The sequence below is a fragment of the Priapulus caudatus genome, unplaced genomic scaffold, assembly GCF_000485595.1.
Source record: "Priapulus caudatus unplaced genomic scaffold, Priapulus_caudatus-5.0.1 Scaffold16, whole genome shotgun sequence".
Classification (NCBI taxonomy): Eukaryota; Metazoa; Priapulida; class Priapulimorpha; order Priapulimorphida; family Priapulidae; genus Priapulus; species Priapulus caudatus.
In genome coordinates this window covers 399,221-425,326 of record NW_014577077.1, presented here as the reverse complement: position 1 = coordinate 425,326, position 26,106 = coordinate 399,221, and the positions used below count along the sequence as shown (strand labels likewise).

General features: G+C 44.1%; 1 protein-coding gene and 1 long non-coding RNA gene across 2 annotated transcripts in view; one reads left to right on the top strand and one right to left on the bottom strand.

The window, feature by feature from the left end:
* The window catches only part of LOC106810444 (two pore potassium channel protein sup-9-like), a 49,115-nt gene extending 23,685 nt beyond the window's left edge, over positions 1-25,430 (bottom strand). Inside the window, exon 1 of the mRNA XM_014813806.1 lies at positions 24,760-25,430. Coding sequence (XP_014669292.1) covers positions 24,760-25,042 — 283 coding nt within the window. The 5' untranslated portion in view covers positions 25,043-25,430. The remainder of the gene's footprint in view (positions 1-24,759) is intronic.
* Positions 11,078-25,759, top strand: LOC106810452. Its single transcript, XR_001394020.1, has 4 exons — positions 11,078-11,149; positions 14,469-14,479; positions 21,416-21,421; positions 25,748-25,759. It is a non-coding gene; the product is annotated as an uncharacterized LOC106810452 (long non-coding RNA).
* The last annotated feature ends 347 nt before the right edge of the window (positions 25,760-26,106 follow it).

Below are 26,106 nucleotides of genomic sequence, written 5' to 3'. Positions count from 1 at the left end.
TCATTATTCACATCTATTTCTCTATTCAATTCCCACTCCCGCCCCCTCATAAAATCTTACACATCTAGGAAAATCTAATATCACCCACTGAATTATTTGATCTTATTTAACATACATATATGCTTCGGTTCTACATTATAGTGTCGTATGGAGTTTTACTATATCTTAACCAGATTTAACTCTGTGTATTGCTGTAAATTGCAGTATAGAATTCAGTTTGTTTGCCTCTAATGTTGGCGGTTTTCTGAGTAAATTACGCAATTTTAATTTTAAAATAAATGTAAATTTCAGAAATTTTCGAGAAATTATAAAATTATCCATCCTGTGTACGTTTATAGAACCAATGCAAAATTGGTTCTGACGTTACAGTAAAACAAACGAGAAAATGGTTGTGCGTGTGTGTATAAACACAGAAATAGCAAAATTTCAAATGTATTCTTCCCCTATCCGTTTCTTCTTTTACTTCTCTTCATCTGTAATAACAAAATTGCGCAACTTAATAATAGTGACTATAAAATTAGAAAACCACACACAACTGATAATTTCCAAATTTTCTATTGTTCAAGAACCTTTATAGATAATTGCCTATATTAATACACGCGTAATGTATGAAATGTAAGTTTAAAAATTTTCAACGTTTCCTTGGTGATCACCTACTTTAATAGATTATAAAAATACCCAATGAAGAACCTTATGACATTATACGTCAATAAAAAAGATATTTGCATTTCATTATAGGTACGAACTTCAACATGAATTCTATTATAGCGATTCCGCGTGGAAAATAAATTCCCCCCCCCCCGTGCCTATGGCGAGACCTTTAAAGGTGTTTATCTGAATAAGCGAAAACAGGCGGATGCTATACGCATGCAGTTGCTATGGATACAGCTAAGCACACAGTGTCTGCTCAATTTCTTTACTCTGCTAAGATTAGCTTGTATGACTAAGCTAACATCACGATTTCTTTTTGCGTGCTGTCCGCGCACGATTGATGAAGGAGAGTCGGCCGTTACTCAGCGTTTTTCGCAGGTGTGGCAATAACGCGTCTCAATATGAAAACAGTAAACAATTACACAAGAGGATAGTTTTAGCTAGCGTAGGCACGCAGCACCTAAAATTGAGCAATTATTAAGACGAAGGCATTGCCACAGATGTATGCGCAATTAAGTGAACAATGATGTTCTTCATGTGTCGTCTACGGCGTCAGGTGTGTATACGCTTATTTCGTATTGGTTATGTTAGATAGGTGAAATGGGTTAGTAACTAATTATGTGAGAGCATACATTCGAATTTGTATGTATTTGTCATGCTGGCTAATAAATTGTATTATATATACAACGAACAGCCCATTGGCACATATTAAGTGTATACGCCCTATACTTCAGTAGCCCATGGGAATTAACGAGCTCTATATATAACTATATAGACATAGCAGTGTTGCATTTTTCGTATAACGTTGTAACATAACTAAATAAAAAAAAAAGTTAATTAATTAATTAATTAACGTACATTAAATAATTACGCAAGAGCGTATAAAGAAGGAGAGCGTACAACGGTGAAATGCTGAAACCATGTTGCAGTATTAGTCGACTTAATAAACTTTCTCCGTTTTATTTTGCAGTATTATTGATCAGCTGTCCTACCTTGTTAATATAAAACAAACCGCATGCCCCTACGATGCCCCTACGCTGAGATAATAAGCGGTGAAAATCTAGTATTTTCGCCGAAAACCGACTCGTGATCAGTGTTTACTGCGACTGTCTCTCGCTTTGAGATAACTTCGGGAAACCTCGCGTGTTTCCGACAATGATCGATTGACAAATGGAATGAATGACGTCTGTTATTGATTGTCATAGTGATGACCCCACCTGTGCCCACCTCACGCTGGATGTATAGTAATCTCTGTAGTACTGACGTGAGTCAGCGCTACACTGGCGCTACACAGCGGCGACCGGAAGCAATACACTGGCCACAAAGCGAGAGACATGGTCGCAGTAAACACTGATCTCGAGTCAGTTTTTGGCGAAAATACCAGATTTTCACCGCTCATTATCTCAGCGTAGGAGCATCGTAGGGACAAGCGGTTTGTTTTATATTAATAAGGTAGGACAGCTGATCAATAACACCGCAAAATATCATAATAAATAAACATCAAAATAACCCATAAAGTTTCTTAATTCGACTAATACTGCAACATGGTTTCACCGTTGTACGCTCTCCTTATTTATACGCTCTTGATATTATATAATTTATATATGTACAATAGATAAGGCGAGCAGGCATGTGGGCAAGACAGACCGAAAAGATAAAGATATTAAGAGAGAGAGAGAGAGAAAGCGAAAGCAAAAAACCGAGCACGCACGAAAAAGTTGCGTTAAGAAAAAGCAGACAGGGTCGGAGAGTGGGAAAAGAGAGAGAGAGAGAGAGAGAGAGAGAGAGAGAGAGAGAGAGAGAGAGAGAGAGACGAGGAGAAGCAAGAAAAACGGATAGAGATAATTAACAATGTCAGAATTAGACAAACGGAGAATGTCTGCCAAATAGACTAGCAGACAGAGTACACGGATAGAGCCACGGGCAGGAGCATCGAGGAACGCATGTACCCAGGATCACTTACCGTCTACAAACAGGATTCATTACACGACATTTCTCTGTATGTTCCTGATATTTAGCTAATCTTTAGTGATGTTCGGCGATATTTCTCGCTGCGCCTCGCACATGATACAAACAGAAATTAGTATTTTAGCTGGCCAGCGAAAAGGTTATGTTGTGGGCTACAGACTAAAGCCGTCAACGTAAACTAAATGCATGCAATCTCTCAAATGCAATGAAATCCCGAACGCATATGCCAAATCTGTATGAGATATATACTGAAGGACACAACCTCAAGCTGAAATCGGCGGGAAAGATGAGTTAGAATGCGAGATTAGAACGCATGCAATATTGAAAACTAACACTGTAAATCGAAAAAACTACGGAGATAACTGAAATAATAAGAGCTTTCTTGTAGTATTCCAAGCTTCTATTCATGTCCATAGATGACACCTTGCCTTATTATTGCTTCACCTCCCTTTCATTTTGCGTGAATGTTGCTACGACAAGCGAGAGACGTATATATATACACTCAAGAGCTATACTAACTAGAAACGAGCAGTTTCGCTCAACTACATGTATCCCCGTTGATCTAGTATGAATAGAATATCTCTGTAAGGACCGTAGAAGGCAGGTAAAGTTTAAATAAGTGCACAAAGACAAAGGTTTGTTAGACAACTTGTGTTCTCAGATGTGCAAGTATATGGAATCTGGTTACCCTAGGAGGCCGAAGAGGAAATGTAAGTCGACGGTGAAGGGTCAAACTAACGTCAAGGGCAGTGGTGGTTTCGGTATGCGACAGACCTTCTCCCAAGATGTTGTAAGCATACCAAGTTTGCGTCGCGCTAGATCACATTAGGGGCTGAGTTAGAGAGCAGAAGAGAATATGATCAGGTCAGTCAGGTGAAATAAAGGTCGAAGTGACCTGGTGGGCAGTTTTTATCCGATCTCGGATCATCTTCAAATTTGGCATGTAGGGTGTGTTATGGTAAAGCGAAGACGCCAATCGTTTTTTGGTGTGGCGGAGTCATCGTTGCCATGGTAACAACATTTTTGTTGAAAAATATTGTAAACCTGTAACTTGTGCTGTTTTTACCCGATTGTCATGGAATTTGGCCACACAGGGCCGATATATAACATGTCCTATATATATATATATATATATATATTATATATATATATATATATATTGATGAAAATCATAATTTAAATATGAATTTAAATACACATTTTAATACAAATATAAATTTAAATTTAAATTTTTAAATTAATTTTAATTTAATTTTAAATTTTTAAATTTAAATTTTAATATTAATTTAAATATAATTTAATACAAATATAAATTTCATGACAATGCGGTAAAAAGTGCAGAAGTTACAAGTTCTAAATATTTCGACAAAAAATGTTGTTACCATGGCAACGATGACGCCGCCCACACCAAAACGAAGTGTTTTCGCTTTACGATAACGCACCTTCATTCGAAATTTTGAAGATGATCCGAGAAGAACGCAGCGGTAGAGCGTTCACAAGGAAATCTCTACGGCGGCGGCGGACGGCGGCGGCGGCGGCGCGACGATGCCAAACCCATAGTATCCCCACGAACTTCGTTCGGGGGATACAATAATACATCAAGAGCTATAAAATACATGTATATTAATAATGTAGTATTAGCTCCTGATATATACTACATATATAAAAAAATACATTATATAACATATAGATCTCCACTCTCCTATTTGAGATAGGGTAATCCTTGAACGTTAGGGAAATGCCGAGTGAGTTTTTGACCATTCATTACGATTTTATTTTTAATGACGCCTTTATTAATGGCTTCTTTAATAAATCTAGAGAATTATTTAATTTAGATAATTTTAACGTATATGATCGATCCACAGGTTTTGGTGCCACTCGTTATCGATTTTACTAATAGGGATAGACGTGATAAGTGTGTTGCCTACAGGCCCGTAGCCAGGGGGGGGCGGTTCTGGGGGTTCGCACGACCCCCACGAGCAACAAACAACAACAACAACAACAACAACAAAAAGCCCCAAGGGGTGGGTCGCGCACTGATGCTGTGCATTTGTCACTTCACACTGCTCAGGAAGAAGAGGGCGTAGAAAAAAAGAGCTGGATGATCTTGTTTCCGCAATCATCTCTCCCCTGAGGCATAGAGAGGAGATTATATTATATTGGGGGGGGGCTTCTGAACCTCAAAACCTTCAAATTAAGCATGCTTTTTTTATCATGGTATGAGAGTATCCCCACCAATAAAATTCGCCTGTCTGATCGTGGCTTCGCACCCTCGTTAGCCTACAAACAACTTTTTGTATCATTGTGGCCACCCCCCCCCCAACAACAAAAAAATGACACTGTGAAGATGGCAGTTATTTCTCTAAAGTGTTTCATGTACTTGCTCGCCTTAGCAATTCGTTTACATTCTTTATTCCTATTATTCATATTATGCAAATTACTTTACATAGTCGAAGATCATTTTTACTGAATCGGTGTTTTTTTTACGTTTTTTTTTCATTGAGAATTTGCAAGAATTTCACCTCAGGTATGCACCAGATCGCTCCATTTATGTATAAATTTCAAAAGCTCCTCGGTGGGAGGGGGACACCTCTCTACCACACCCTCCCCCAGCTCGGGTCGCTGACGCTCCCTCGCTACGGCCGCTTCGCCCTTTCCGGCCCAAATTAAAAAAAACGAAACCCCCCCCAATAAAAAGCCTGGCTACGGGGCCTTGGCCGCATACACTTAATCATACCTTATATACCACTCAAAGTTTGTCAGGCTTTTTGTATAGTATATATATATATATATATATAATATATATATACTATATATATATAACATTTATATAATTTGCATCGCAAATTCTTAAATGAATTTAGCTCTTATAGTCCGGCAGAAAGATGGCTTTTTGCTTGAACTTGCAATCTGGTATATATGTTTTTTTTATTGCCTCTAAGAAAGCTTTCCTTTATAGTCTACTTCAATGATCCACCAACTGTCACTCGGGGCAGTTGGTTGGGGAATTTACTCTACACACCCTTTATTTAATACTGCTGCAGATAAAATTACCCGCTGCGCCTGCAAATCGTAGCTACTAATCATACCACTAATAATCGGACACAATAGGAACGTTAGCGCTAAAAATGGAGAATAACATTGCACACAATTTTTCAATATATACAAAATCAGTCTATATAAGATTAATAAGCATGGTAAAAAAACTGTTACGTAATGACATTTATATCACAGCACACCCAACTTATTGCGCGGTTCACACGTGAGACCAAAATCCACGGTTCGTCGTACGCGCTACGAAACAGATTTTTCGTACCGTACTCACGATATAATTTCCTCAGTCTGAACGGACCACGCCGTATAGCTATACTCAGTTCGGAAATGCGTATCACTATGCTGACAAAAATGAGGTGCGTTTTCCTACGTACTTCGCTACAGCTATAGCGATAGCGACGTGGTGAACCGACCGGCTATAGATAATACGCGTATACGCAATCGCTTGTGGCCGAGAGAGAAGAGAACTGGGATGAGCGTGAGCATGAGAGAGAGCGACGAGAGAATGCAGGACCGATGAGCAATAGAGAGAGAGAGAGAGAGCAGCAACAGAGAGCGAGATGGAAGAACGAGATGAGAGATGAGCAGAGAACCGAGAACGGAGCAGAGCAAGATGAGAGAGGAGAGCGTGAGAGACCGAGAGAAGAGCGAGACAGAGAGACAGAGGAGACGCATAGAATAGAGCCCCGACCGGGTAAGTATGTGGGAGACATATAGAGAGAGAGAGAGACTGGAGAGAGAGATGAGCTAGGGGGGAGATCGCATCCCAGAGATAGGAGGAGAGGAAGTGGGAGAGAGAGAGAGAGAGAGAGAGAGAGAGATAGAGAGAGAGAGAGAGAGAGGAAGAGACGGGCCGCGCGCAACACACAGCCGAATGTGGAACACAGAGAGAGAAAGAGAGTATAGCAAAAAGGCCACGAACCTATTAAACCGCATTTGGCGTAAATCTCTATTCGATTTCCTTTCGCCTTATGCGCCAGGCTACTAACGCGACGTAGACATCTCCAAAAACTACGGTTGTGAACGCTGTTTAACTTCAAGGCTCACGCTATTACGCGTATCGTAAGGAGTTCCGTAAGATACGCGTTCGAAAACTGGTGTTAGAACACCTGACACATAATAGTAATATGGTGTAAATGACAAAAAGTTATTCTATAGACAGCATGTACGGAATGGGTTGCACTTTTCCATTCAACGCTCGTTGATATAAACAAGTGCTTTTCGTCTTATTCTCTTGGGTGCAGAAGTATGTAAGAGATTCCTTGGCGTTTCTCCCAACTGTTTGAGCTCCCCACGGTACGAGCTCCGTGGAGATAGCAGGACTGTCCGACGGTGCAGAACCGACGACAGACAGCGTCTGCGCCCTGAGCTTTGCTACGATGCTCATGGCCGAAGCTTATTTGATGAGGAATTGATATATTTGTGAGACTTTAAAGTGACATGATGTACTGGGAGGCCATCCCCACACTATTAGTCATTACTGCCAAGATGAAGTGCGTATGAGATTTTCTCCATACGGCTTAGTAATTTCAGAGAACAACCTCAAGACAGACCATGGAAGAAGAGACACTAATCGTCACGCACAGTGCGATATACTGCAGCACAAGAAACGAGAAGAAGTAGTCATTGTTGAGGCACGATGACACGAGATGTGTACGTTCTCGTTGCTGTACCAGTACTCTCGATAGATGGGCCTTAACATCCCTATTGACAAACCCGCAGTCACCAAGGGAAAAAGGCAGAGAGCTTTGTGGATATTAAGTGCTACACAGTGGATAAAGTCTTCCAGTATCATTCTCACATGTTACGCAGCCTCATGCCCTGACAGTGTGCGGACACTGTTTCCCATGTGCTTACGGGATTCGAAAGCAGGCAAATGTTAAAAACTCTTGAGTGGAGGGAATGCAGCTTGAGCCTCCATGGAAATCAGACTGCTAACTTTGTATAGATGTGTTGCTCCAGTCACAGCTTTCTGCTCAGCATGCTAAACAACTGCATGATGCATACACATGACTGAGTCAAGAATTAAAAGCTTGGAACAAAAGACAGGTAGAAAAGGAGCAACAGAGTACACCGAAGCTTGCAAGCTCTGCCACCCCACGCAAGAAAGCCATTCAAAGAAAATGTCAAAAGAGCACACTATCAGTGTCGCATCTGGAACATGCCCTACAAGAGCATTCCAGACCTTGATCCCACGGAATATGCGCTGGGTAAGCGGAGGATGAGGGAAACTAGTCCTACAGCCTGCTCACTCTCCTTTTTATGCACTCCCCAGCACCAGCTCATCAAGTGTTCTTGTTTTACGGGAGATGCATAGCAAGTCCAAGGGCTGTGGTTGTAACATTGGTAGACTGGCGTGTACAATGTTTTGCAAACTAACAACAAACTAGAGTCGTCAACACGAAGCCTTTGATGAGAGAAGAGGAGGAAGAGGACGATTAAAGCCAACTGATTTTGTTTTGAAATTGTACCAAAATATGTTAAATTGTAGGTAACTTAAAACTCATTTTCGTGGATTTTGCATGTTTAACATAGGAGAGGGTTAACGCGTAAACCAATTTTCATGCCTAATCACAGACGTTATGATTGTAAATTATTAGCTTACAACTATTTCAAATGTCAAATACAGTCTGTAAATGATGGTATAATATAATTTTTACATGCATTGCACATCTCATTATTGCGACACTAGGCTTTATTTAATCCAAAATTCAATTGTTTGATGATGCGGCTTTGAATAAATCTACATTAAATAAAATTCCCCACAACTGAGCAACTGCCAGTTGTTAGAAATGCCTTATTTGGTGCAAGAACATAAGAAAACGAACGGTAAGAAAAAAACTTACGTATACCGCCATGCAAACCATATGCCCTATTCTGCCGGACTACAATAGGCATGGAATTACCTTAACCCATGCCCCGGGATATGTTACTTTGATGAGTGCTTGTGCGTAAATCACCGTATATATACTTGCTCATTTAAATAAATGTCAAGCGACAAATTGTGAACCGAAAGTAACGTCGCCGTCTCCGATGAAAAATGTCACACAAGACAAGTGCGTTATGTGTGATAACTTCGAGTCGTAAGCGTTATACTTGGCGTCACCACCTCGAGCGTTTTTACATGCAGTTGGCGAGCGGATAAAGCATTGCTCGCTATTAGTCTTACGTTTCTCAGATTTGACTGAAAAACTTATTTGCCTGACAACTCGTTTTTGTTATCGACAGTCTTCCACTGAAAAACGACTTAAAGAGACTGCGCAAGTATGCGAATGGATGTATCAGTCTCGCCAGGCTCGTTTTTCTGCTCCTTCTTACACAGATAGGGGGACAAGTCCGTAGTCTCGCGCGTTTTCATGATCACGTGCGGCATCGCAAACCAAAACAACGTAGATAGCCGCAGTTTACGAGAGGGACGCATGGTCGGCGATGATAAATAGTTTACATGGCTTTCATAGATTCCTGCGCGCTGCTATCTCGCTCAGGTTCGAACCACGCTATATTCCGCCGTCGGGAGGCGCACCCGGCCCTCTCCCTCCATGCTGGCTTCTCAACGCTCGCCACACTTACGAGATAACATCACATCACATCAAGTATAAAGCCAATAACCCAAGCATGATGCCAGAGGCAGGCAAGGGAAACGACTGATTTCCGTACGCCGCTACGATTTCTTGATTATATTTTCTGTCCGATTGGTGACCCATAATGCATAAAATATAATCATCGTGTATGTCGACGCAACATTTCCTAGACGAAATTCGAGTTCTTGGCTTTCGGCCAGCCTACGAGATACAATGAATGTGTAATTTCGCTACAGTATACGTGGTCTAGCCGCATGATAACCAAACTGTTGCGGGGTAAACATTTTAGACGGCCACTCAGAGATGAAAGGTGACGAGCTTTATGCCAGCACGTGATCAGCACTCAACCGCACAGCATGGCGCCGCCAGCTAATATAAGATAGCTATATGATGTCCCCGAGGGCGCTCAAATTGCTCAGTGTGACTATAAGGACGCCTGGCAAATGGAAGACGGTGCAACCATACCATACCATATGCAGCGATCATAGAAGCTGTTGTAACATTTTCTATAATAAATGACAGAGCTACAATTAGTTAGCAGCAAACGTGCCTCAAATATACATCAGCTGTCGCTGACCGGAGCACAAACCGATGTGTAGAGACCATAGAAATAGAACAGAAGTAGAACGCTCGTACACAGTCGCGCCGCATTGTGCGCAGCGTCGCCAGTTTCTCACAACTGTCACGTGACCAGCGCCATATTGGTGCAGTCTCCCTGCTTAGCGCATCACGACACTAGTAAAGCTTGAGAACAAATGCTTCAAAATGCCTACATGTTGCGTGGCCATCAACTGTTGCAATGGGATACAGAAATGATCTGGAAAGACGTTCCACAGGTATTTTTCTATAATGTTTTGTAAAAGATAATATGACGTACTAAGACTAAAAAAATCACCGATTAATATTATCCCTACTCACACTGTATTGTACAACTACAACAAGTACAGTAGCTCCAAGAAACGGTATTGCTAAGGTTAGAATACCGACGTTATTGTATATTGTTGTATATTGACGTTAGTCACACAGCCTGGTCGGGTTACAAGTACAGTAGGTTAATAATCATTGCAGACATTCGCCGAATGTATGTGTTATGTGGTCCCATGCACTCAAATCGCTGTAGTAAAAATGAGTGTATAGATCTAGATCTAGTTAACAAACATTGCCACTGAATTGTTTTACTGTTCACCTCTCAATCGGGTTACTATTATTAATAACTATAGGCCTATTATCTCTGCTGGGATAATGATGTACGTCTAGAGTAATGTCACACGGGTCGTCATGGTAAATGTTGCACTAAGACTGAGACAGTTGACCTGCACATGAGTCATCTGTCACTAAATTTAATATTGAAGTCTTCACCATTAGCAATATCAAATCATGTAAGACAAATTATTCAAAGTGAAAAGTGTCTAAAGTGATTCGTCGTGAGGATCAACCTATAAGGTTTTGATCAATAGGGAAGTGCTAAAACCGCACGGGCGGTTTCTCGGAGTTACACTAATGCTAGCTTCTGTCAGTTATAAGCACTAGAATTAATATTTTCCTGATTTAAATTTTTTTACTCCCTTCCAAACATTATGTAAAGCTGGGTTTACGCTGCCAACTTTGAGTTGGCGAATTGTCGAATTATACCAACTTCCCAACGCGCTATCAACCTATCTATGAACTGTGCAGCGCGTTTACACTGACGACCGCGAGTTGGCAACTCGAGCGAGCGGTCAGACTCGACCGCGAGCGTACGTGTGGAGCGATGGATATCTATATGATTAATTTATACATATATATATATATTATACTATATTATTTATACAGGCATTATTGCATGTATAAATTCGCGCCAGACATAGCACGTGTGAGAGTTTTGTGAAGCCTATTAAAAGGCATCTGACAGTTCTGTCTATTTATGTTGCAGAAATCAGAATATGTATGAGAACAAATCTATCTGTCATCAAAGACATCAGCGCAGATGCCAGGCACCATATACATGTACATGTACACCATATACATCGCTGCACTCGGCCATTCAAGCGCACTCACAATTTCTTTTATCGCTTTCTGCCTCTTGTCCCGGTCTCTATATTCAGCCTTGTCTATATACCACATGCATTCAGCCTTCTCATATACGTATATGAGGAGGTTTGCCTTCGATTCATGAGAGCATTCCTGGGCAGTCGACTCGCCGTTGACAAATTCTAGACTCAGGCGAGGAAAACACTACTATGGCACCAGAGATAGGTTTCTACAGTGAACCACTGGCTGCAGGATCACGCCCACCCGCGGACATTACATCAGTGGCGGATTTAAGGGGGTGGATTGACAAATATAATAGTCGCGCAGATACCTGCATGATACATGCATGATATGATGCATGGGTTAAATTATGCAATTGAATGGCAAAGCAGAGATTACAACCCTTTTGCAGCTTTTTTCACAATTCCAAGAAAGAGTTTTGCTGTTGCCCTCATCCCCACGGTGGTCAACCCAACATATTCAATAAATGACACATTCACATATGACACATATTCACATTCATAATGAACACGACCTAAAAAGTGCCCCCCCCCTGTACATAGTCATGTCACAAACAATTCATAGTCAGAAATGAAGGCACATGGTGATACGGCGACGCGCTCACATGGTGAGACGCCCACATGGCGACACGGCTACGTGGCGACGCGCCCACATGGCGACACGGCGACGCGCCCACATTGTGACACGGCGACGCGCCCACATTGTGACACGGCGACGCGCCCACATGGTGACACGGCTACGTGGCGACGCGCCCACATGGTGACACGGCGACGCGCCCACATGGTGACACGGCGACGCGCCCACATAGTGACACGGCGACGCGCCCACATGGTGACACGGCGACGCGCTCACATGGTGACACGGCTACGTGGCGACGCGCCCACACGGCGACGCGCCCACATGGCGACACGGCTACGTGGCAACGCGCCCACATGGTGACACGGCGACGCGCCCACATGGTGACACAGCAATGCGCCCACATGGCGACACGGCGACGCGCTCACATGGTGACACGGCTACGCGCCCACATGGCGACACGGCGACGCGCCCACATGGCGACACGGCGACGCGCTCAAATGGCGACACGGCGACGCGCCCACATGGCGACACGGCGACGCGCCCACATGGTGAACCGGCGACGCGCTCACATGGCAAGGCGCCCACATGGCGACACGGCGACGCGCCCACATGGCGAGGCGCCCACATGGCGATGTACTCACATGGCGACGTGCCCACATGGCGATGCGCCCACATGGCGATGTACACACATGGCGACACAGCAATGCGCCCACATGGCGACACGGCGACGCGCTCACATGGTGACATGGCTACGCGCCCACATAGCGACACGGCAACGCGCTCACATGGCGAGGCGCTCACATGGCGACGCGCTCACATAGCGACGCGCTCACATGGCGATGCGCCCACATGGCGACGCGCTCGCATGGCAACGCGCTCACATGGCGATGCGCCCACATGGCGACGCGCTCACATGGCAACGCGCTCACATGGCGATGCGCCCACATGGCGACGCGCTCACATGGCGATGCGCCCACATAGCGACGCGCTCACATGGCGACACGGCAACGTGCCCACATGGCGACGCACTCACATGGCAATGCGCCCACATGGCGACACGGTAACGCGCTCACATGGCGAGGCGCCCACATGGCGACGCGCTCACATGGCGACGCGCTCACATGGCGATGTACCCACATGGTGACACGGCGACGCGCCCACATGGTGACACGGCGAGGCGCCCACATGGCGACGCGCTCACATGGCGGCACAGCGATGTGGAGACACACCCACATGGCAACGCGCCCACATGGCGGCACAGCAATGTAGCGACACACCCACATGGCGACATGGCGACGTGGCAACGCGCCCACATGGCAACACGGCGATGTGGCGACGGGCCCACATGGCGACACGGCAATGTGGCGACACACCCACATGGCAACACGGCGATGTGGCGACACACCCATTTTTAATTGTTGTTACATACAGTATATATATTTGCTCGCAATAAAAAAGATCTGATTGTGCCTATGTTTTGAAATACCAAATAATAGAATATGGAACTAAGTTGCGCACAGTTACAAGCCGTTAAAATATTGTGAATGAATGGAATTATACCAAGAGCATATAAAGAAGGCATATATGCCTTAGGCATATATACACGCACACACGCACGCACGTGTACGTTCACACGCACGCACGCACGCACGAACGCACGAGCACGTACACACGCACGCACGCACGCACGCACGCACGCGCGCACGTGTACGTACACACGCACGCACGTGTACTTGCACACGCACGCACGCACGCACGCACGCGCGCACGTATACGTGCACACGCACAGACGCACGCACACACGCACGCATGCACGCACGTTTACATACACACGCACGCACGCATGCATGCACGCAGGTGTACGCGCACACGCACGCACGCACGCACGTCTACGTGCACATGCATGCACGACTAGGCGATTTCACCGGCGATTTAGTCGCCTAGTGTGTCCACTCGACTCGCGCGATAGAATCGGGCGATTTAGTCGCCCGATTTAATCGCCCAATTTAATCGCCTAGTGTGTCCACTCGACTCGCGCGATAGAATCGGGCGATTTAGTCGCCCGATTTAATCGCCTAGTGTGTCCGGCCCTTAACAGTCATTAACGCCGGGTATTTTGGCATTCAACTACTACTTTCTTATCATATTTTCTTTGCATTTGGTATTAAAAATTGTGTAAGGGGGTCAAGCTTTACTAGTGATGCGCTAAGCAGGGTGAATGCACCAATATGGCGCTGGTCACGTGACAGTGGTCAGAAACTGGCGACGCTGCGCGCCTGGGTATGAGCGTTCTACTTCTATGGTAGAGACTGCGTAAATCCGTACACCCGCGCAGATTCAGTACACTGTTTGCAATCATAGCAGGACAAAATTCGAGGAGAAATACCGGGGAACAAAATGGCAGCTTTGACACTGTAGCAGAAGAGCCGTGATTCGACGCCATGTTTGCCTTCGTGCGTGCAGGCAGGCTACGATATTGCGCGATAACGCGGACGCGGAGTGATATCCGCCGGCGGCTGTACTCAGGTTCATGTAACACGCGCAGCCAGCCTGTTGCTAGCGAGTCCTTCGTTGTTGAGAATTTATGTAGATGCTATGAATTAGACATTTTCCTTGTAAAAACTACGCGATAGACGGAAGTAATCTTAACGCGATCATATAGCCGCTAATTTGCGATGCAACTCGATGATCAGTATCGACTACCAGGTGGCGTTGCCGTACTTTTAACCAAAGTGGAAAAGCAGCGAACGTGGCGTGCTAGTGTTTTATTATGCACATATAGTGGCGTACATTACCATTTACCTTTTACGATGCAAAATAATGACCAACGTGTATAGGTGTAATTATAATACCCTACCACATTGATTCTATTGCATTGTCGTACATATTCCTCTTTTCGCGTTATGATTTTGTTTCCCCAAGCAGAAGCAGTGTTCTTTATGAGATTGCTCCTCATGCACCCTCGATCAATAAAGATATCAACAACCGCAATTATTTCCAAACTTCAATGCAACAAAAACCGTCGCCGTAAAAATCAAGATTCTGCATTTTGTGTGGCGAGAGCTTATGCAAATAGCGAAGACTGAAATATTATATCAACTGCGGTTCGTTATATCAAATGTTCTTCATGGTATAGTTTGATTAATTAATGGCGAATGACTAATTTCTAACGACCCAAACAAACGGCAGCTGAACGAATATTATTCAAGGTTTTTGTCTAACAAGCACTTTAAAGGGCGTCTGGCGTGCACATGCATTCATTTACTTTACACAGCAAATCTGCCAACTTTGCCGCCATCTGCTGCCGTTTCGCCGCGAGGGCAGTGTACTCTCTCTTCTACTCTGATCACACCATACGCAATGAATCCACCTGCGATTTGTATAGGCGGCGAGACGCACACGTGCGACGGCCGAGACGTGCCAGACGCGTGTCGTCCGAGTTTCTTAAAAATATGCGTCACGCGTGTTTTGGATATTGCCGACGCATATAGCAATTACGCTCTCGGCTCGAGATGCGACGGAAAATGGCGAGCCAATCGTAGAGATAACCCTGCGCCGCAAAATGGTATAGGCAGCAAAATAGTTGAGAATTCACTCGTAGGCGTCGGTTGATAATAGTGGCTGGAACGGTAATGAGCGATGGAGTCAAGGCGTATCTATCCATACTCAGCCTACCCTATACAAGGTATCCTGGCACTAGCACGAACAACGATTTTCCGTCCGTATTTACGAAAAACTGTTTGAACACGCGCGATATGAAACCCCGATGTATACCCCGATTATATACACAAGCATGTTCATAATTAACCGATATTTCGCCATGACAGTAGAGATACCTATGCAGCATCCGTAAATTAATCTAATGGTATGACTATCTTCATTAGCATACGGTATTATGTTCATCGACATCATATCAATGATAGGTGTCTCTCCTCTCTCTCTCTCTCTCTCTCTCTCGCTCGCGCGCTCTCTTCATCTCTTGTTTCTCCATCGGCGTCTCTTTCCGTCTCTCTTTCATAACGACTTACTGTTTACTCTCACATTAATTCATCTACCCATCCATCCACCCATACATCCATGCATCCATCCATGCATGCATCCATCCATCCATCCATCCATCCATCCATCCATCCATCCATCCATCCATCCATCCGTCCAACCATCCATCCATCCATCCATCCATCCATCCATCCATTCATCCATCCATCCATCCTCCATCCATCCATCCATCCATCCATCCATCCATCTATCCATCCATCCCCATCATCCATCCATTCATCCCTCCATATCCATCACTCTATTCATTCATTTCATGCCATCAATCCATCCATTGGCCATCCTCCATCCATCCATACCATCATCCATCCATCATCCATCCATCATCCATCCATCATCCATCCACCATCCATCCATCCCATCCATCCATCCATCCATCCATCCATCCATCCATCCATCCAATCCATCCATCACTCCATCAGCTCCATCCATCAATCATCCATCCTCCTCATCATCCATCATCCCTCCTCATCCATTCCATCCATCCATCCATATCCCATCATCCATCCATCATCCATCTATCATCCATACCATCATCCATCCATCCATCATCATACCCATCCATCCTCCATTCAACCATCTAACAATCCATCTATACATCAGCCCGTCCGTCCGTACCATCCGCCGTCAGTCCACCATCTGTTTGTCCGTCCGTCCAATCTATGACCCATAAAGAGAGTGAGAGGAGAGAGAGAGAGAGAGAGAGAGAGAGAAAGAGAGAAAGAGAGAGAGGAGGAGAGAGAGGAAGAGGAGAGAGAATAGAGAAGAGAGAGATAGAAGCAGAGAGATGGAGGGATGGATGGATGGATTGGATGGATGGTGGAGGAGGATGGATGGATGGATGGATGGATGGATGGATGGATGGATGGATGGAGGACTGGATGGTGGATATGGATGGATGGGATGGATGGATGGATTGGATGATGGATGGATAAATGGATGAATTGAATTGGGATGTATTATTGTATGGATATGGCTGGATGGATGTAGATATGGATGGGATGGATGGCATGGATGTGATGGATGGATGGATGGATGGATGGATGCGATGTGGATGATGGATGGATGCGATGGATGGATGGATGGATGGATTGGATGGTATGGATGGATGGATGGATGGATGGATGGATGGATGGATGGATGGATGGATGGATGGTTGGACGGATGGACGGATGGATGGATGGATGGATGAATGGATGGATGGATGGATGGATGGATGGATGGATGGATGGAAAGAAGGGTGGGTGTGTGGGTAGGTAGGTAGGTATGTAGGTAGTTACTAGAGATTGATGGATAGATAGATATATAGATAGGTAGATAGATAGATAGATAGATAGATAGATAGATAGATAGATAGATAGATAAATAGATAGATAGATAGATAGATAGGCAGATACATGCATACATAGATACAAAGAGACGAGAGAGCGCGCAAAACACGGAGAAGAGAAGCCAGTAAGGGAGAATGAAGTTGTAATGCTGCAGTGTGTCATCCAGGACTGCTAGTGTGCATCGAGCACTGTCTGCAGCATTCGGCAGATTCCCTCAGGCGTACAACCGCATGGTAATGCGCTATGCTGCTAGCGGGTATAAGCAACAGCTGCGTCTGGAGAGTAAGATGAGAGCGTTTGCAGGCGGTAGCGGAGGGTACTGACTCTACCTAACATGTTTCGCTTCTGTGGTAACGACCTAGTATACTCTGCAGGCCATGTGCAGCGCACACTCTGCATGTAGAAAAACAACACGCACATCTATAGCGGCCTAAACTACCAACTGTGACGAAACCGTCGTTCAACATATATCTGCGACAGTAAATGCGTCGAGTACGTATGCTCACGGTGCCTACTCTACTCTACTCGCTTTACCATACTGAAGCGGATAGTACGGCGGACAAGTAATGATAACCACGGATGTGTAGGAGACTAAATCACATACGTATAGTCCTTGTGGTTATAAACCGCAGCGGTACGTATAGACAGACGCTAGAATCTGCATCGTTGATGTAGTATAACGCTGCCACCACGCTTAGACGAAGACGGCCTGGCACACACGCGACAACCGCGAAAACGGATTAAAAAAAGTTGCCTGCCCATTAACAGCTCAGCACATCGTGTAAAAGCACTGCTTTACTCCTGCGGCTCGTTATTTTCCTCACGTCGAACGCCCGCCGCGGCAAATGGAGCAGGCGGCATAGATATAAATGCGCTCGACAGTGTGCAGAGACGAGCGCTGTGCACCAATGTGGCGGTGGGCGCCTGGCTAATTCTGGAATAACTGCAGCTAAGCGCCATGTTTCCGGGGCGGTCGTGTTTTTAGACCAGCTGTACTTCCGGACCAGCTGTGTGAACGGCTTTAACGATTAACAGCAAATCAAAGTCGGAGATTCAGCAAAGCTACGAGCATTAAAATAATCATCTCTCAAATAAATCGAAAAATTAATAGATGTAGACAAATTAGGTGTTACCTGTTAGCGGAAATATTAATGACTTATCACTCCAGCATAAAAATTACGAGTTTGTGCTGTTATAGGCTATGAAACCGCAAATGAGCAGAAAACTAATACCTGCATTCCAAAGATTCGCGAAAACTAAATATGGAAATGCTGCCACAAAACAAGTTCACGTGTTTACGGGACGTAAAATGTTCTAGAGGTATCCTATCTCTACATGTAGACAAAGGTAACGTAGTATATATAGAGCCACGAGTTTTTTAGTTAAAAAATTGACGAGTTGAGCGAGTTGATAAACATTTTGACAAAAAGACGACAGTGCAAACGTTAAAGTTGCACGCTCAACTAGTCGATGTCAACTAGTTGAGGGAATGTTCTAATTTCTCAATTTCTTCTCCGCGAGTTGATCAACTTTATGCAATGCCGCCACTCTGATTATAGCTCTCAGGAGCCGTGTCCCCCCCCCTTCCGGATGAAGATTATTCCTGCGGCACGTACCTGAAATGTGCAAAATAAATATACGAATGGGTGGGGTGGAAAAACGTAAAATGCATATCGATCGCGCCCTGCTTTGCGACGACCGGGTTTATTACATAAATTTACCTACCGCATGGTGATTTACGACCCTTTAAGTGTTCCCACACTTTCCTTCTCAAATCTCTTCAGCGTTTTTAGGAAAGCAATGACGAGTACTAGTAGCACTTCCTCCTCCATTGTATCATTGTCTCAACTCGAGTTATTTACGTGCACATTTCTATTATTAGCGGCACACGCGCTATACCTGGCGCAAATTTATATATTTGGACGCGCTGAACATCTGATAGAAAGTTAACACATTGATCGCCTCGTCAGCTTTTCAACGAAAACAATAAAAAATGTATAGTGTAAATCTAGCTTTACGCAGGCGCGTTTTTAAGATGCTGTTATCAAAAAACTGGTATGCATTGAAAGGCCCTATTATGATAGTTCCCATCCGATAAAGCTCACCAACAAAATCCATGTTCGATGTATTCGTTTCAAGCTCATCATCTCACTGAAAGCGCACATTTACTGTCGTCATACGGATTGAGAGGAGATTTAATCTTGTGTTTCATACAACCACCGGATTTTGAGGTGACTGAGGCGTCACTAGAAACGCGAAAGCACCATGACCAGGGGGGGGGGGGTTCCCGCCATGCCACCTACTCGAATACGATCTACCGCGCGGCCACTACCATAATTCTACCGAAACAGTAGACAATTTCGAAATACATGCATATATATAGCCAGGGTTAATAATGACAAATATTTGTCATTATTAACTCCTGATATAGAGAAACGCCTGTCTGCTCAACTGGCATACGGCGATACAGTCTGGCACACACGCCCTATATTTTGTGTAGTTTAGCATCGCGGATAAAATCAGCATGGGTTAATGGCGCTATATATAGCCACGCACGCTGCACGCATGGCGTCTGCCACGCAGGACGTCCGAGCGTCGGACAGCTAACGACAAACCGGCGAACTGGTATTACAGCAGCCCTCTCGATAAAGAGACATCGCGTCTTACTCTCCTCATTAGCTTGCTATGTATATCGGACGAGTTTAGAACATCACATTATTTGATAAGATATATAAGATTACATTATTGATGTACAATAAGTACATTAGGTCAGCATGTCGATGAGAATCATCATCATGTCCTTACGGGCGTAATAACGGGGGCGTGTTAGAGTTGAGGGTCAGCAGCGCGTATTTGTTTCATCGCCGTGTTAAGTGTTCAGCCGTTAAAAAACTGTCGCTAAAATAAACGATAAACCAACATACGAGCCGCTTATGAAGTCGACAACGACGACGACGACGACACCGACGACGGCGATGATGATGATAATAATTACGATTGATGGTGATGATATATTTATTACATATCTATAACCTATACCGTATAAAGTACGCATAGAAATGCTATGATGAACGAAACGAGTGCCCAGTGTTCGACCAAGGTTGCTGTGATCACATGCCTACGTGCAAATAACTAGAAGGTAATATAATACATTGTCATTCACATAGCAGAGCAGCAGACTATTGAAACGATATGACGTGGCACTGTGAGGATAAAGTAAACGAGGAAAATCCACGTTATATACACGTAAATATTTCAAAAGCAACATACGCATGCAGCAGAGCCTCTATAAACTATTAATACATCCCTTCTAGCGGCATCCATTGTTATTGCATTACTCTACCATATGGTATTATTCTTGTTATTGTATTATCCATCGATATCCATATATAGCGCGTTCCAAGATCACACTTTATTCAACGGCCACGCTAAGTGTAAGAAAGCGGCACGGGTCATTAGACCGCGCGGCCTGTCGAAACCCTGTATGCAATCATGAATGTTCGTGTTAACAGCGGCTACACTTTAGTATTCGCAATATTTAAACATGTCAGAACCCACAATTTTCCTGTCCGCAATAGAACGTGGCGTCCGTGTTAAGTCAGCAAAGTGTATTAAAGCTGCAGGCGCATATAGTTGTGTTGTTTCAACACTGGAGGACAACATCACCCCGGACTCGGTTGCCGACCCTTTGCTGGTGCTGCCCGTAAGAAGGACATAATAGACGGTGATGTAAGGCGTACGGCGCGCCGAGATGCGCTCATCAAGATGGCACCGCTCTGGCAGAGAGAGAGAGAGAGAGAGAGAGTGAGAGAGAGAGGTAGGAGGAGAGACGAGAGGGGGGGAGAGAAAGAGAGAGAGAGGGGGGGAGAGAGAAAGAGAGAGAGAGGAGCGAGAAGAGAGAAAGAAGGAGAGAGAGAGAGAGAGAGAGAGAGAAGAGAAGAGAGAGAGAGAGAGAGAGAGAGAGAGAGATTGTTCGGCTAGCTAGCAACCGCAAGCCAGCATATCGTCTGCCGCCTTCGCAGCAGTTCACTTTGGAGCATTCGAGAAAAACTTTACAAAAATTATCAGAAAAATCAATATTATATTAAACAACTATTTAGGTTCGATGTGTATTCGGTTAACGCGTAAGTCACAAAGGCAAAGGCAGTAGGTCTACGACATTAGATTTACGTCGGCTAAATGCTGATGACAGGTTTCCGCTACACAGCGTCTAGGTATTGCTGCAGAGCGAACATATGATATCAACACGATAATACGTTACACATACCTAGCATTGATGAAGATCGCATCTACGTAGTTAATTTAACAATTAAATAATTATACATTTTTGCCTGCTAACTCAGATAGCTTTTAAAATTGAGATACAGTAAGTTAAAATCACAACGCAGGTTCTGCACCTGCTGTAGAAAGTTTATACTTTTCTATGCGTTCCTTTCGCAAGGCAATTGCAAATATTATTTGTCATAATAATATTAGTACTAGGAATCTCGAAATATTGAACAGGCATACTATGTGCGTTGGCTAATCACGCGTAGGCCGACTTTATCCTTAACTATTTACAAACTGCTTCTAAGACTGGGGCGGGAGTACGGACTGAGTGGATGAGCCAGCAGCAGAAATTTGTGCGGCGCTATAAACTACTGCACAGCTGCACACTGGCGCTCCCGCGGGTAATCGATAAAAGCTATTTTTCGGCTGCACTGTGTTTTAAAATATCTGCGTAACCAATTCATTTGCGTTTTTCAACCTTACCACTCTTCCAAGACGTATCTGACTATAGTGCTCTGTATCATCAGTTAAGTAAAAAAATCAGGTTTCGTCATAAGTATTTCAAATGTGTTTAATCTGATCTCGATCGATAGACAAAATGCCTCATCATTGTCATGTTATTTCCGGTTGTTTAACTGACCGAGCGTGATTCACACTCCCAACAAAATCTGAACGATTAAACTCCGCGTCAGAAATATTGACTCTATCTGCGGTGCTAGCGTGTGTGTGGGCCGCGCGTGTTATGGCATGTACATATGTTGGAAGTCAGTTATGTGATCATATAGATAAAAACTGTTATTTAGAGTTCAAAATTTCCATTCAAACTTTCATTTGAAATATAGGTTATAATCGTTCGGTCGTTATGTTTATGTCAGGCACAGGCCTTATCGCATGATCTGCAAAGCGGTTCCGGAAACGTTATTAGCGTTATATTATACGGAAACTAAAATAGTTAAAGAAGGCATATATATGGTATATATATCTCTCTCTCATATATATATATATATCTGTGTGTGTGTGTAATGTGTGTTGTGTGTGTGGTGATTGTCTGTGTGTGCGTGCGTGGCGTGCGTGCGTGCGTGCGTGTGTGTGTGTGGTGCGTGCGTAGCTGGGCGGGCGGGCGGGCGGACGAAACTTTTTTTCCCAAACGGTATAACATAGCGAAGAAATTTAGCGCCTTCTGTTGGCTGCTGTCGACTTTGCTTTGCCTTTGACAAGGAACAAACGCATTTGTAAATGTTTCGTTTGTGTTTATGACCGCTAGATAAGTACGTGTTTCTGATGTATTTTCATGAAAAACGTAAACTTTAGTACTCGATATAATATACAATATAATTCTCTATAATTGCGAATTCTTTCTGGCACAATGCGTTGTTTTCACATCTCCAATCCAATGTTATGAGAGGTATCTGGCTCTCCGTAATTTACATACTACGTAGTCACGCATGCGTTCAGTGCTCGTCGCAGGAGGACAGGGCGAAGGGCTACGACGGTAGCCACTAGTACTAGGAGCTACGACGGACTAAGTACTTAGCGGCTACGACAGTACTAGAGCTATACGTACTCGTACTCGTTGGCATGACGCTAGTAGTAGGTAGTCAGTCGTAAGTAGTAACCTATGTGTTTTACACTGTTTAACCTGAGAGTACAGCTGAAACGATGCACTAACAATCGCGACCACGGCACGTAACATAAACGATTACAGAAAACTCGGCAGCTATAACTATAACCTAGACCCGTCTCATAAACTAAGATGTCAAGATAGAAGAATAACCATTTGCACAAGAAAATTGCAATTAGTATAATAATTAATGTTATAATAATGAGTAAAATATGTTCTTTCATGGGAAAAATACATCCAGAACACTTGTACTATTAGCTCGGTCATTCAAACCAAAACAAAAATTTAGGGCAAGGATAGAGAACATGGGTCCAATAAAACGCACTGTGCCTATAACCCTAACCCTACCCCTAATTTCGACCCTAACCCAACCTAACTACACCCTATAACATAACACATCCTAACCATGAAACCTAACCTACTTATATGATATAATGATTACTATTTATATTGATGTAATTACATCTGGTTAGTATTGGGACCCATGTTCTCTACTCTTGAACCAACATTTACAAACGCGCGTTTGTTCCTTGTCTGAGGGTCTTCTTCAGTCAAAGCAAATCAGTCAAGAACGGCCATGATATTTGGCGTTTAATTCATTCAAACTAGTGTGTTTTCAAAGAAACATACTAAAAACTACTTAACCTAAACTTACAGAAAGTTCGGAAAGTTTTTGGTATGATAATTGGGGATTTGGCTACAGAGTATGGAGCTGACATCTTTGGGCAAATTTGACACAGCCAAATCAGAAAGGCGCAATATACATCCTTACTATGTATACCGTTGGGAAAAAAAAGTTTCGCGGGGGCGTGCGTGCTTGCGCGTGTCTGTCGGGATTTGCCTATAATGTAACGTACCAAAGACGCACTATCATATTGTATTTGGTCTGATTTGGCAAATGTCCCTTCTTAGAAAGAATCAAATGGTAATGTATAATCAATGCGATATTATTCGAAAAATTTACATGTGATCAAATGAAAATGGTGATTGAAATACCACACCAAATCGGTTTGCCGAAGTAGTAAATATGTAGGCCCTACTCTCGGTGACCAAACTAGAATTTTCATCCTCTCGGCTGCTGTGTCTATGTACATAATATGCTCCCGGATTCCAAAGACGGCATGCTGTCTGCACGACAGACAATTCAACCTTCATCTTTAACTCATCGTGCACCACATATTTCCCATTCGTTAATATGCACTTCTGATATTGCCGCACATGGTACGTTTATATCGTCTCATTAGTGAATACACTCGCCTTCCACAGCCGTCGCGCGCGCGCGTGTGTGACCCTAGCAGCGCGGGCCTTACGCGCACCGCTCGCGCATTCCTCGCTCTTTCCACCGTCACCGGCGTTCCGCGAAATGATACAAATTGATGCGTTTATCAACTAAAGAACTCGATCTCACCCAAAGGAAGCACCGGCGAGAACAAAGGCATAGAATAGAAAGCGGGCATCTGCAAGCCGGGTGCTTCCAGTCAGTGCAGCGTTCATCATATCGTCTGCTAGCAACGTCCGCGGAAGCTGCTACTGTGCAGCAGATCACCGCCGTTTGACCTTCTCTTTGATTCGGGCGTTTTATTGAGAATAAAATGGCCGCGACTCACGAAATACTTACCTATAGTTGTAATCACCGTTGTGGCGAAATAAAATGCACCCGCAAATTTCCACTGGACACCAGCTTTGTGGGGAATCATACTCTCCACCAACAACTCCCACTGCAGCTGATCCTCCGTAGTGACATTGTACTTTACGACAAAGTCATTGACGACAGTAGTAAGGAACTCATTCTCGAGTACTTCGTTTTCCGATTCGAGAGCATCAAAAACAGCTGCGCCCACTAGCAGGTACGTAAAACAACATACGATCAACGATAGAGTCCTGACGTTTTGCTTCTTCATTCTGGGTAAGATCTAGCGCGGCGGGCACGGAGGGTGTGCCCGAACTAGGCTTGCCGGTATAAATTTTATGGGGTAGCAGAGCACACACACCACTTCGCTCTGCACCGACACTTGCCATACGGAACCCACGGCTGCATGTCTTCACATTACTACAGAACGACATCGAGAACAACTGGCTCGCGTTGTACTATCAGTAACAGAGCAGAGCACTGAGAACAATCGAAAGCTAGCGTAGCTCCTATATTCCAGTTTCATCTGTCCGTGACCACACACCTTCCTGCTATGCCTGCCATTCTGCGCCACGCACGTAATATGCAGGCATCAACCACGCGCGCCCGCAATTCCTCGCTTGCTGCCTGCTGATCTCGCACTGCTCCTCCATACACACGCCGACTATAACTGCAATATCGACTGTAATAATAGCGCAGTGTACCGCCTGCAATCGCTGTCTGTCATCTGAGCATGCTTGCTGGAAATCCTCTGCTTCCAGGTAGCAGCGCCCTCTCTCGGACTCATCAAGTACCTATTGGTGTAACGCCAAACATCGAGTAGTATTGAACAAGGGCAGCGATTAATACAGATCTACTGCTGATTTTCTCGCTTTTATTTTATGATTGCTTCAGGAACCTATAACCAGTACAAGACAGCGTCATTGCACAATTTTGAACTAGTCGCTCACGCTATGCGTGTCTATATATATAAAAGTTATAATTAATTGATAAAAACTCGAGCCATCTATCTTTAATTCGAATACGGATAAGTAGCCCTTAGTGGAAGCAAAAACTATCCGATTGTTACATAGCTGTGTGAGATGGCTGACATGTGATTGGAAGGAAGTATGAAATGACTAACTAGCATCGAAGATCAAGCACGTACAAAGATGTTATACCTAAGAGAGCGTATATAGCCGTAAATATGTTTCATAACCTGCAAAGACTTTAGATACATATATCAAAAACGGCGCTAAATAAAGAATGGTGGAGTTGTTTTCTACGAGTTGAATATCTGCTGAACATCTACTTCTCTCTCTTCCTCATTACGTTCCCCCTCTCTCTATCTCTTTT